At 42.3% G+C, this 13,653-nt stretch overlaps 1 protein-coding gene across 3 annotated transcripts; it reads left to right on the top strand.

Moving 5' to 3' along the window:
- The first annotated feature begins 318 nt into the window (after window positions 1-318).
- On the top strand, window positions 319-13,373 carry sltm (SAFB-like, transcription modulator). Of its 3 annotated transcripts, none has more exons than XM_030792170.1 (20): window positions 319-453; window positions 1,458-1,545; window positions 1,652-1,707; window positions 3,050-3,077; window positions 4,313-4,784; window positions 5,463-5,506; window positions 6,241-6,350; window positions 6,542-6,691; window positions 6,922-7,037; window positions 7,159-7,322; window positions 7,438-7,532; window positions 9,278-9,334; window positions 9,527-9,669; window positions 9,967-10,147; window positions 10,575-10,699; window positions 10,899-11,069; window positions 11,176-11,502; window positions 11,887-12,025; window positions 12,822-12,979; window positions 13,199-13,373. In XM_030792170.1, the coding sequence occupies exons 1-20, from the start codon at window positions 319-321 to the stop codon at window positions 13,305-13,307; spliced, it is 2,868 nt and encodes a 955-aa protein (XP_030648030.1). In that variant the 3' UTR covers window positions 13,308-13,373. The 3 variants fall into 3 exon arrangements, with proteins under 3 accessions (XP_030648030.1, XP_030648023.1, XP_030648038.1); XM_030792163.1 differs by having other exon boundaries at window positions 13,196-13,373; XM_030792178.1 differs by having other exon boundaries at window positions 5,463-5,513; window positions 6,251-6,350.
- Window positions 13,374-13,653: the final 280 nt, after the last annotated feature.

Genomic DNA, 13,653 nt, shown 5'->3' with positions numbered 1-13,653 from the left:
AAATACGTAGTTTGAAAATTTAAGTTTAATTATTTTGCTGTGCAGCCCTGTTGCCACACGTTAAAATGTATTGTAATATGGAAAATATCAAGCCTTATACAGAAAAGAGTTTAGTACGGCTTCCAGACGCTTGGCTCTACCACATACATTTAATTATACATAAGTTTGTGCCCTGAAATATTGACTGGATAGCCATCAGTTCGCAAGCTCGCCCTCCCCCTTGTGCTTGAATCTGTCCATCAGCAGTATGTGATATAGCCGTTATCAGTTTGCCCTCACAGAGCCGCCCTAGCCGAGCGGATTTGTGACTGAGGTAAAATGGCGTCGGGTGCCATTTCAGCGGATACCAAGAAGATTGCAGATTTACGAGTTATAGATTTGAAAACCGAGCTAAAGCGAAGAAATTTGGATATTACTGGCGTTAAAAATGTTCTTATTGCAAGACTGAAACAGGTATGTTGTTAGAATGTTTGCATTCACCTTGATATCGTCGGTGAAAGTAGCTGCAGTTGCTAGCACTCGAGGAAGCTGTGCTCTATAGCATTGATTAACCCTTCTCAGTTAGGCCAACGTAGTAGCTAAGTGGTACGTTGGATAAAAGCGTTGTTTAGCTGGTAGCTACCTTATGTGACTAATTAGAGTATGCTTGACGTAACCAGTTCATTTTGTTAAAACAAGTATTCTGGCACAATGCTATGTATACTATAAACCAAATTATGCACGATGTTCGCCAGTCAATTTAGCCATGCTACTCAGCTAGCGAAGTGTTATGTTTTTAAGTTAGCTGAGCTCTCTTGGTTATTGCATATGGCTGACACGCGGGCCTTGCAAACGTTAACAAATTGTTCAATATCTAGGCTATTTACAGTGCCGTTTGACAAAAACATGACGTCTTAAGTGCAACTACACACTATGTTAAATATACTGAATCACTTAAAGGTGTATAATTTTCAGTTATGCTAGTTGAATTTTAGCCCATGTTTATCATTTTGCCAGATCCAGGTCGCAGTATTTAACGTGAATGTACGTAAGCAAAGCCGCTTGTGCTAAACTGTCTGTTATTTTAAAAGAAGCACTGAATGATTCGGCGTCTTTAAACATACCATTTTAAATGCGTCTTTTATTAGTCTAGCCGCGCTTTAAAAAGGATTAAGAATTGGTCCTGTCATTGCGGTCATGTGTGGGAGGCTGTTGACAACAGAAATTTAATTTAGCACAATACCAATATTTTTGCTTCCATGTTACCCCCGTTTTTTAGTTGAGTTGTGTCTGCGCATTTTATGATTATATTGCTGATTTTACCTAAGTAAGCATGTTCGCGTGCTCATCAGAATTGTAACGAACTCGTTCCTGTGTCCAGTGTAGTCACATTCAGGTTTGTGGATAGCATTTTTGTGTATAGAATCTGAAAGGAAATATAAGCACATTTCAAAATATTTTAATGTTCTTCATCCAAGGCAATCGAAGAGGAAGGCGGCGATCCAGACAATATTGAAATCCCTCTTGCTGCTGACACGCCTACCAGAAAAAATGCGAAGCCCAAAGGTAACACTGTCAACTGAATTCAACGTAATTTCAACTTCGTAGAGGAATCATGTAAGAATGTGCTCTTGTAATAAATATAAGGTGTAACTTGGGTATATTTGTTCAGGAAAGAAGATGGATTCAGACAATGAAAACATGGCTGAGGAAGAATCCTTCTCCAAGGTGAGTTTGTCTCTGAGACTGCGACAAATTTACTTTGCAACAAAATACTTGGGATTTTGGAAAATACTTCAGTGTGTGATATGTATGAGTAAATAAAAAAATCTTTGATAATTTACAAAATGGTCCCTTCTAGCTGGAGACAGCCAAATGTGTATAGAGGAAGTCACAAAGTGTGAAACACAAGAAAGCGTTGGCACTTTTGGTTTTCGGTTGAAATGCATTATTACATTTGCAGATTAGCCTTAACAGATATCTATGAACATGTGAACAGGCACAAAAATGTGTATGTTTAGGTAAACTTATGGTCACATACTGTTTTCATACAAATTAAGTTCTGTATAATTTACAGCCTGTCTTCAGATAATAGCAGTTTGCAATCTTTGATCTAACAGGACCAGTATTACAACCTTTATATAACCTAACAGTTTACGTAATGGCTTTGATTCAGGCACCAATTTAGGTCAGCTGTTACAACAGTTCAGAGCTTATCATCCTAGTTTAACAATGCCTTTGAAGATGTTTGGGAAACTGTCATAGAACAACTTACTGTTTCCTACCAGTTATTTAAATAATGTAGATGGCAAGTAGATAGCTTGAAAATATGGAGGTGTAAATATGTTAATTGAGAAGTAAAACTCCAACCTTCATGTGTGTGATTGAATACATAAGTACACAGTTGAATGCAATTCATTTACTTACTCAAGTTTTATTTAAATATGCATTTTAAAACTTATTTCCATGGTTATTCATTTTTTTTCCCCAGAGTAGGTGGTGATGTGTGCACCGTGAAATAAATCGCTTGTCATCCATTGAAGCAAGTGGACAAAAATTAATGTTTATCTGAATAGTTGTCAAGCTGTGATTATCAGTGAGCTCCATGTAGTCAAATGCAGCAAGGGCAAAGAGAGTCATTTGCTGAGTAGTGACAAATTGGTGTGCCAACATGTTATTAAAAAGCCTTTGAGAGCAACTGTGGTGTTGTTTATGTTGCTGGCAGATATGTTGCCAAGATTATCCCAGTTGGTTCTGTGAGCTGCTCAGTTTGAGCCGTAACTTAGTGAGGTCTGTCTTTCTGTCTGTCTGTCTCTCTCTCTCTCGCCTTCTTTCTTCCTTCCTTTAGTACACCATACCTCAGACATATCCATCTGTGAGACTTCAGTTGTCAGAAAACATCAGAGGCAGACAGAGGCAGTCACATGACATGACATTAGTATTTACATATTTACAAAATTTACAAAAAAAAATCTGTCCTTGATGTTGCCAGAGAGGTTCTGAGTCAGATGTCCTGTGATTTTGTTTAAATTGTCTTATTGACAAGGCTAATTGTTTGTTCTATTTACAGGAAACGGAAGAGGAGGAATCTGAGAAAGGTATGTTTGTTGCCGTTTCGTGGCGGATAGGTAACTCTTTAAGGTTTCACAGGAACTCTGATCTGATGTTTGGATTTTACGTGACCCCCCGGTCTCCCTCATCGTTCTTAATTCTTTTCCATTTCTACCTCTGCTCACTAGCAAAATCACAATTCGCTAAGAACAGGTCTTTTATCTCGCGGACAGTTCTTATCACATACAGCACATCTTCTACTAGAGGTCAGATTGGATAACTACATTAATCTTCGACACAATGTCACCCTTGCATTATTACTGAAGACTCATATCGAGTTTCTGCTCTTGAACGGGTGACAAAGGATGCGTTTACCCTGAAGGACTGCTCCTGCTATGACACTAACCACTGAACAAGAGGTGAAGAGCACACAGGCCAACGGGCTTCCTCTTCCTCACAGGCACTGGAGGGCACGAACATCAGGGCTACGGTCCAAGCATTTGGTTTTATGCAAAGGATGACTTGACAGAAGATGACTGGAGCCAGCGGGTCTGGGCCGGACACCTGACCCTTGTCCTTTCTTTTTTGCACTGTTGCCTCTGTGACCTATTTGGACAAGGAACCATAACTGATCAGGCTTGGAGCTCCACCGCAAAATCGACATTGTGGTGAAGATCGGACTGGGTTTTTTTTGTGGGTTTTTTTGGGACGAGCGTGGACAAGGTGCCCGAAGTCAGACTGGACACTTCCAGAGGATCTGAAGTTTGGGCACAATTTTCTTGGTCACCTCCCCAGTAAGATGTGATGGACATTCATGGGGAGAGGCAGATGAAGGAAGATAAAGGACCTGGCCATGCATATCTTCACAAGAAGACTGCATCTGGACTTTCGCTTTTGGATGTAGGATTGTCATTTTGTTCAGATAAAGCGTGTTTCTTCTCTAAATGCAAGATGTTTCAAGCACATTTCCATCCTAATGGTAGAACGCCACTGGATCACGAAAGCTGGAGCAAGACCGAACTTGGGAATCTGTGTTCACCCTTTGTATAGAGAGATGGTGGCAGAAAATGAGGCTGAAGATTGTTGAACACCACTATTTTGCTCTCCACTGAGGAATGTGTGTTTTGTGTATACCTGTGGTTTCTCTCACCTGCGATGACCACTAATGCTTTAAACTTGCTGTCTGTTCTACTTTCTAGGTGACGTAGCACAGAGAATTTGTGAAATGTTAAACATTGTGTCTTTTTTTTTGCCATGTTTTTATCCTTATTAAATCCCTCAGATGTAACTGATACAGATGATGGTACTCATCGTGAAAATTCTAAAGCCCTCACCTGTGAGGACGGTCTGGCTGAGGCCGACGAAGTCACAGGGATGGAAAGCGAAGCAGCCCCCAGCACTAAAGAAGTCGATGACGATAACATATCCGTCACTATCCAGGCTGAAGATGCCATCACGTTGGATGTTGATGGTGATGACCTCCTGGACACAGGTAAACATGTGAAACTTCCAGATTCAGAGGCTGACAAGGGCTGTGACGAACCGGAGGCCTCCTCCGAGACAACCCAGGAGATGGACACGAACGCTGAAGTGAAGGAGGGCCACAAGGACGGTAAGAAAGATGAAGTGGCGAAGGTTGACCCCGGCAAGAAGGAGAGCAGAGAGGCCTTGAAGAAAGCTGAAACGGGAGACAAAGACAAGGATTCTGGGAAGAAAGGCCCCTCATCTACTGGGGCAACAGGTCAAGCAAAGAGGTTTGTCTTTCTATGTCAGTTCTATAAGATACTACCACTACTACTACTACCAAGTTCCAGCTCACTAAGAACGCAGCATTGTGGGGTAGCCTCAAGATTTTTTTTCCCCCCCTCATAACGAGTTGTTCATTGGTGTACCTAATCCTGCCATTGGGTTTCTTTTGTTTGATTGCTTTTTTGTTTTTGTTTTTTTTTGTCTGAAGTTGGGTAAATTTGTGCCGTTAACGAGGAGCTGAAAAACACATCTGTTACTTTCACATTTCTCAGCACTTTTATTGCCTTTTCCAGTCCCTACATAAAGGGTTAAAAAGAGCAATAGATCCAGAGATGGCAGAGGGGTTTGTCAGTCCTATGAAGTGATTCGCTGTGAAGTTGAACACACACTCCTGAGGATTTCATTGGTCAAGGGAATAAATTGGCAGAAAACCCGACCCTCCTTTCACCCGTGGAAAAGCAATGAAAGAAGCCTTATTGGAGTTTTGGCCATGTGCAATCCTTGCCAATGGGGAATTGTTTTTTTTTTTCCTTTCTTTTTTGTAAAGCACCAAAGAAATGTTTTTTTTTCTTTTGATTGAGATTTGTGACTCGTTTTGTATGTCAGTGTCCAAAGGTGGTTTTATGCTCTGGCCAAGTTATTTACTTTTTTCTCTTGTTGCTCTCACAATATTTGTATTGTAGCTCCTCAAAAGACAAGGATGGAAAGGCTACAAAAGATGAGAAAGGTAAGGGGTTCTACTGCAGGCTTCCTCATTTAACAACTCTCTAGAGTTTTTCTCCTTACATTCCATTAGTTTTAGTTGATGCAGTTTGCTGTGTATCACCAATGGCTTGTGGTTAAGGAGCATCATTTTCATTGGTTGAAGAGTCAGTTGTCAATGGGTGATGAGTAGTTATTCAGCTGTGATTGGTTTGTTAAAAGACTAGTGTCCAAAGTGCTCCGTAGAAATGGATCATCACGTATTTTGTCCACAAGTTCTAATGTCTGTAAACAGTGTTTCCCAGTCTTGCTCTTTGGAGGCCCAAAGCTATGATGTGTTTTAGTTCACTCCCTTGTGCAGCACACCTGATTGAACTCATCAGCTAATTTTGAAGCTCTTGACTGACTGAAGTAAATCAGAGTAAAGAGAGATCTGAAATGTGTAGAACTGTGGGCCCCAAGAGTGGGACTGGAAGACATGGTTTTTAAATTACTCAAACTGGGCAAATAGGAGTAAGTTAAGAGTGAGTGGGAACATTTTTATGACTGATACATACAAAAGAGAGTAAGACTCCGTGCCTTTTGAATGTATGAAATTTTACATGGTCACACAGAATATGTATAAACCTGAAGTCAAACTTTGAATGGTTTGCACTGAGTTATTATCTCAGTGTGGATACTCCAAACTATGACTAGAAAAGAATATCAAAGCAGAGCTGATTCAGAGAGGTTCCCTAACGTTTGACTGTTCTGTCTCAGGAGGCACTAGTGGAAGTACCAGCAGCTCCAGTCGTAACCTGTGGGTGAGCGGCCTGTCGTCCAACACCAAAGCTGCAGACCTAAAGAACCTCTTTGGCAAATATGGAAAAGTATGTGCTTCTTTTGGGGTCATCCATCAATCAGTTTGGAGGCTTGAAGGATAGTAGCAGTTGTTTGCTAATGACTTTGTTACTGTGGGGGAGGACCAAATAAAGTAGTTTCAGTTATTTGAATGCTGATATTCCTGCGCATGTTCCTAAGTTTTTTTTTTTTTTTTTTTTTTTTTTTAAACTCATGAAAGGTTTTCAGTGCCAAAGTAGTGACAAATGCCCGCAGTCCTGGAGCTAGATGCTATGGTTTGGTGACCATGTCCTCCAGTGCAGAGGTGGCAAGATGTATCTCTCACCTGGACCGGACAGAACTTCATGGGCAGCAGATCTCAGTGGACAGGGTAAGGCTGACTGCACGGTTTAGTTCTTTGTTTATAAAACTGAAATTCTTTGTTACTTACAGAATATATGTTTTCCAAGCATACGCTTCTTGGAGTGCTTGTTTTGTTTTGGGGCTTTTTTGCGCTGTTGAAAGCACAGTCACTGAGTAACCTGCAGTGAATACAGTTTTACAAGAAAATGTGTAGTCAGTAGGTTTTTTTTGTTTGTTTTTTTTTATTGGTGAATGAAGGTTAAAAGCGACCCTTTCAAGAAAGAGTTTTCAAAGAAAGAAGGTGAAGAGAAAACAAGCTCCAGCAAGACGTCAGGAGATAAACGCACCCCTACTGGGACAAAGACAACCAGCAAGTAAGAGTTAATTGTCTTTTTGCTATGCTTACAGATAAGAATTGGCGCTTTATGTGGATTTAGACCGAGGTTTGTATTCACGTAAGGTCTGTTTTTGTTCCTTCCTCACATATCTGTAAAGAACACAAGCCTCATCTAAAAAGGAGGAGAAGAAATCAGACAAGCCATCTGAGAAAGACGGCAAAGAGTCTTCCAAAAAACAGGAGTCCAAAAGCGTGAAATCTGAAGCCCCGACTTCTAGCACAGGTCCTGACGCCTCCAAGAAAGATGAGAAGAAACATGGGCGTATGTTGAGAGCTTTCCTCAATGTCTTTTATTTAACGGTTTTTAATGTCTTCTACACTCTGCTAAACTGGTATCTCAGTAGGGTTAAGGTGGTTTGTTTATGGTTTTTCCCCAGGTAAGAGTCCGGGTAAGATGGTAGTGATTGACCATGCTAAAGGAGACTCTGGATTCAAAGCAAGGCCTCCTTTCCGTAGAGGGAGATTTGACAAGGTACTTAAGACTGCTATAATATTATATTTTTTGAAGTATTTGTTTGGTCTTGGTGGTGGGGATACCTACTCGTTAGTCCCTTTTCCACTGAGGTTCAGGAACTTTTTGAGGAATTAAAAGGCGCTTTCGCACCGGAGGAACTTTTCATAGTTCTTAGAACTGTTGGACAAAGTACCCCCTTTTTGGCGTGTTCGCACCGCAGGAACTTAGAACGATTTTAGTTCTAAGAACGCCGTTTTGAGGGGCTTTTTTAGCCCCTACTCCAGGGTAGGTACTTTTGCAGCACAATAGGAACCTTGTGACGTAGGTGTACAGCCATTGGTCCAGACGCAGGTATACGATGATTGCAACCGCCATTTTTAAAGATCCGTGCAAAATATAAAGTCTTAGAACGTATTTCATTTAGCTTTTGATATTCATGTCTCAAAATGTCTGGAATTGTAGGAGGGGGCACATAGTTTTTATGTTTTATTTTACCGGTATGTTATATCCCCCAACAATGACCATTTTGCAACGTCCAATGTATATTTGTACATTGAAGAGGTAGCGTACACTCCGCTTCGGTAGGTGCTTGTGTGTCCGCTTGTGTGGCTGTGATCCGCATTTTAACCTAAAATAAGAATGTGTTTATCCAGCTTACGATTTTAGGGCTGCGGCGGGGGAAAAAAAAAACACGATGCCGCGAGCAAGGGTCAGACACAAGTGCTATGCTAGCACCCGAAAAGTACTATGCCCATTAAGTCATTCACTGCTACTGCGGTGGTAAATGCATAAATGCATTGGAAAATTATTTTCTCCATTGGACTGGGTCTATCGCCATACAGTTTTATTTTCGTTAATGAGAAGGCAGTTATAGGTTATCTAATGTGCAATCAGTATTTCTGTCATTCAAATTCAATAAAACTCATTGCGTATACTGTAGTCTAGTTTGTCGATTTCTTTTGCCGCAGTAATGGTTCTTTTTTCCTTTTGGAGGTATTTAAAAGGTCTTAAAAGTCATTAAATTTGTACTTCAAAATGTGCAGCTATCCTGGTTAGTCATAAACAACAGCTCTTAGCTGCTATACCGTCGGCCGGCTTACGTCACTTCAGCGTTCCTACTGGCGGTGCGAAAGCAAACAGAAAAAAGGCCCTAGAACGAATGTAGTTCTAGGGGAAGCTCCACAGGGGGTAGTTCCTATCGAATTAGACCCTAGAACTGTTCGGTGCGAAAGCGCCTAAAGAGTTCGAGAACTACCCAGGACGGGAACTACACAGTTCCTGGATGCATTTGTTTTGCTTTTCTGCTACTCTGTAAGAGCTGTGAAGATTAGATAAATAAGGACGTAGGTTTAAATTTAGTTTTTAATACTTGTTCCCATCACTGCTTTACAGTTTGGTGTGTACCCAGTTAGGCTGAAAGAAAGAAGGTTTTTTGATACACTAAGAATAAGCATTAATTAAGGCTTATGCCCCCTTGTTTTCCATTTTTCCATTGCTTTGTGTGTTGTAGATTTCAAGTCTAGGTACCTTGTTACAGTTTGCTTGCTCTAGTAAATGCTGGTATTTACTATGCTTGCTCGCTTGCTAAGTATCAGTATTTAAAAATAGCGATTGGTCTGTTTAGTCATCCTGTGAAACTTGTTTGACCAATCAGTGACGTTCAATACTGCAAGCTCCACCCTCGTGGTTCCTGGGCAATCAAAAATGCACCTGTTCCAGAGTAACAACTAAAACTTTACTTCTCTCCCTTTCGCTCTTTGCAGCCTGGTGTCCCTAATATGATGCAGCGGCGACAAAGATATTTTCCTCCAACAGAGGAGGTGTGTCTTACAAAAACATTTTTTTTTCTACTTTGTGGTGTGAAATGTGCCCTGGGCAAATTAAAACGAGTATTTAAAATAAAAAACAATCAATAATTAAAGAGAATTTAAACAGTAAATGATTGTCAAACTACAGCTCCTTTGAAATACTAACCTTATTTAATGTTTTTTCTCACTTGTTTACCTTTCCAGATGGACATGACAAAGAAAGGGAGGGTTTTCCCAAATAAAGGAGGCAGTAAAGACATCCTGCCCTTTGAAAAAATGAAAGAACAGAGGATGCGGGAACGCCTCGTCAGGCTGGAACGCATTCGCAGAGCCATGGAGCTGCGGAGGTAAATAAATAAATAAATAAACAAAACAAGCGCATGCACCAAGACAACTCCGATTAAAACTGTCAAACTCAGTCAAAAATGGCTGTTTGATAAGTCAAGTCAAAGTCAAGTCAAGAAATATTTCTAAGTCATTAATACCCCTAATCATCGCCAGTATTTGAATGTTACTCATAAATGAAGTATCTTGTGATTAATGTGAGAAGGAATAAAGCCACGCTCATTGAAACTCCACGGTATCTATCAGAAATCCCTGAGGGCGGTCGTCAAATGTGCGTTTGTGTGTGTGTTTGTCGTTAGACGACGCGAGATAGCGGAGCGTGAGCGGCGGGAACGGGAGCGGATCCGGTTGCTTCGTGAGCGTGAGGAAAGGGAGAATCTGCTCCGAGAGAGACAGAGACTAGAGGTGGAACGACAGAAGCTGGAACGGGAGCGTATGGAGAGAGAGAGACTGGAGAGAGAGAGGATCCGCATAGAGCAGGTAATAATAACCTCTGCATGTCCGCTGCAGAGATTTCTTGTTTACCTGAGTTTTCTGCTGTTACAAACTGTATGAAAACACAGGGTGACATAGTGGTTTGTGGACCGTAACCAGTTAGGTTTCACTGGAATGGCGTAAGAAACGTCACTGAAATGATTAAGAAAACCTGTCATTGTCACTGGAATGATTGGGAGTTTAACTGAACTAATTAAACACACACACATCTTAAGCATGCGTATTTGCTAGATTTTTACGTTGTATGTAGAATTACATAGTTGTTTTTGTTTGGACCATTCTCATTCGTGAAAACTTGTGAACACAGTGTTTCGGTGTTTGTTAAACAAACATTTTCACAAATGGTGAATGTGTGTGTCTGTGTGTTTGTGTGTGTCTCATGTGTGTGTCTGTGTGTGTGTGTGTCTCACAGGAAAGGCGTAAAGAGGCAGAGCGGCTGGCACGAGAAAGAGAAGAGCTCCGCAGACAACAGGAGCAGCTTCGCTACGAACAGCAGAAGCGAAACAACCTGAAGAGAGGCCGTGACGTAGATCACAGGTAGACAGTTGGCTGCCTTCAGAGGGCAGGTCCATGTGGAAATGAAATAATGAACACCACATGCTCCTACTTTTTCTGCTTTTTCAAACATAGTAACAAACACACACCGACAGCCTGGCATAAGTGGCAGATAAGTGACGGCTGCGAAACGCGAGGTGATTATACACGAATCTGATTTGATCTCTCTGCGTACCCACAGGAGGGACGGTCCCTATTGGAACGGCAGCAAAAAGATGCAGACAGAGTCTGAAGGCCGGATTACTCAGAGCTCTGACTACAGCCGCCAGCAGAATCGCTTCAATGAGTTCAGCCCCAGAGACAGACCTCGCTTTCCTGAGTCGTCGGCAGTGGACGGCAACAACTTTGACAGGTATTTACCCCGGAGGTCTCTTCGCGCTCCTGCCGCAAGACAAGAACAAATGGTTCCAGAGTGTGTTATATTTAAGTCGGTTTAATTCGAATGTTGTCATCTGTAGGCGGAACCGATTCGAGAACGACGCAGATGCTAAGAAGGGGCGTCACGAAGGCCCGCGGAGGGAAGGTTCCGGGTTCGACCGATACCCCAAAGGCTTCGACGCTGTCCGGAGAGCGGAGCCCCCGCCGCCTCCTCGCGCCGAGCTACGTGACACAGACCGGCGAGACATCAGAGAGCGAGAGGAGCGAAGACCTGTGCCCATGCCTGACCGGCCCACGGGGGGCAGAGCGCCCCCTCCTGCCCTGTCACACAGCCGATCGCCCAGAGAAACTGGCCACGCCGGCTGGAAGAATGACAGCGGCATGAACACCAGCAAGGGAGACGTCAGGTAAGAACAGAGCACAACTGACGTAGTGTTTGCAGAACTGACAGTTTTCCCCTCAGGCATTTTCAGCTGTACACCCAGTCTTACACAAAACTCAAATCTTACAAAGAAGCAACGTAATAATATTTGTAATGAGACTTTATTTTGGCATTTCTCTGTACTGATTAGATCAAAGCAGGGCACATATCTGTTTGTAATATGGCAAAAACTGCTTGTCCTAGTCTAATGCACATTGCTTTTTTTGTGTGTGTGTGTGAAGATTTTGCCTGAAATTTGTTTCTGCCAATTATTGTGTCCATGTGATTTGATGTAATGAGTCTGATGATTGCTGATTTTTGGCTGCTCTGCTGTGAGCGGGTAACTGAATTGTCTGTGATGGCGTTAAAGGGGAGCTGTGCGGATGCGTCCAGAGCAGAGGGGCAGAGATGGTCCTGGACCGGCCATGAGAGGAGCTCCCACGACCAGCCGTGGCAGGTCCAGTTTCAGTGGCACAGATGGAGGCAGACCCATGGTTATGGGAGAACAAGTAAGGGTTGATGACAGTCTTATTGTATCTACCTATGGCAGGCCCATAAATCTATCACTGCCAGTGCTTTTGAGGATTTTCTGCATTTTCTTGGCAATTTATTTGATTGCTGTGTGGGCAGGGTCCAGAATTATGTTTTTGGTCTGCCTGCCAAACCAAAATATTTTGGCCGGATAATTTTTTTCAACTGGCTATAGAACTACATAAGTTGCGATGTCATTAAAAATAATGTAATTACTAATTACCCATCGATTGACCTTTTTAAAGGGAGCTATAATAATGAAAAGCGTTGCTGTCATAAAGCCAATCTCTCCTCACCCCCTTTATCTGTGAAACGCCACCTCTCGTTAAATTTTCTTTTAGCCATACTTCCACTGTGCTCCTCTTTTTTTTTTCTTTTTTGTGGTTGCTCTAGTCCAGCAGTGTGCGGCCACATACTTGCAGATTCTCTTAACGGTTAGCACTTACAGCTAGGTTTAGCTCAACCCCAGCGCCAAAAATGACGTCATCACGTCTCTTGCGTCAAGCTATAGCGACGGCGTACAGCAAGGGTCAGCGAAAGTCAATCAACTGATGTTCAGTCGCCAATGGCAACTGAACTCATTCATTTTATTCGTCAGGGTAGATTTTTACTCGCCTTTTGTGAGTGGCGGGTGCTAATTTTGGACCCTGTGTGTGGGATATGAACAACACATGAATGCATTTTATCCCTGTTTCTTTATGACCCCTGCGGAAAATAGATGTAAATATACGTTGCCTTTTGTGACCTCTCCTTTTGCTTTGTGTGTCGCGACAGCATTTTGGTACGGGTCGGCAGGTCGTGGTGGAGCGCCACGGCCGTGACCAGGGGCCCAGGAAAGACTGGCATGGAGGGGCGGGGTCTCAGGGCGGAGCCTTTCCTGACAACCGGCGAATGGGAGAGAGCCGAGGGAGCATGATGGCTCCTCACTCCAGGTACGTGCATTCTTCATCCATATCAATTTTTACTGTTAATCTCTGATCAACCAGACAGTGTCTTTTTATATTCCGCCCTTTTACCCCCTCCTAGTTTGAACTATGTCCACTGTGCATTGAAATGGATCAGAGTGACCGAATGCTTGGCATTGTTTGGAAAGCATGGAGTTGCTCTTCTGAGACTTGGACTAATATTGCCCCATTGCCATCTTTCAGCAGCCATTCATCATCTGGGATGAACAGAATCGTGCAGATAACCAACACACCCATGTCTGGAGGCAGCGTAGGGGGATTCAAACCCTTTAAAGGCGGCCCGCGAAGGTTCTAGCAACTTCATCAGCTTTTCCAGCAGAAAAGACCTTTTTATAACTTAATTTTTTTTTTTTTTTTTTTTAATTTTGCTGTTTTTAAATGGCTGGATAACGGCCAAACAATTGATGTAAAAATGTGTTTTGTTTTTGTATAGTCTCTTGTTAACCTCAACAGCTCTGAAGTAACTTTGACTCACACACACACACACACACACACACACAGATCCTCAGTGAAGATATGTCTTGATCTTACTCATACAGTAGAAGACCTTTTGCTGTAGTTATTTTGCTGTACAGCTGTAGTTATTTGTAACAAGTTTTCATGTTCGTTGAAGTATTGCCTCTCATTAGCCAAGTCTGTAC

This window comes from Chanos chanos, chromosome 2, assembly GCF_902362185.1.
Source record: "Chanos chanos chromosome 2, fChaCha1.1, whole genome shotgun sequence".
NCBI lineage: Eukaryota > Metazoa > Chordata > Actinopteri > Gonorynchiformes > Chanidae > Chanos > Chanos chanos.
This window is presented reverse-complemented; position numbering and strand designations above follow the sequence as displayed.

What these genes read in the sequence shown, in the direction of transcription:
- sltm (XM_030792163.1), top strand. Translation starts at nt 319, where the DNA reads ATGGCGTCGGGTGCCATTTCAGCGGATACCAAGAAGATTGCAGATTTA. An exon ending in GACGGCAACAACTTTGACAG is followed by an intron (nt 11,070 to 11,175) that starts GTATTTACCCCG and finishes TGTCATCTGTAG; the next exon opens with GCGGAACCGATTCGAGAACG. An exon ending in ATGATGGCTCCTCACTCCAG is followed by an intron (nt 12,980 to 13,195) that starts GTACGTGCATTC and finishes GCCATCTTTCAG; the next exon opens with CAGCCATTCATCATCTGGGA.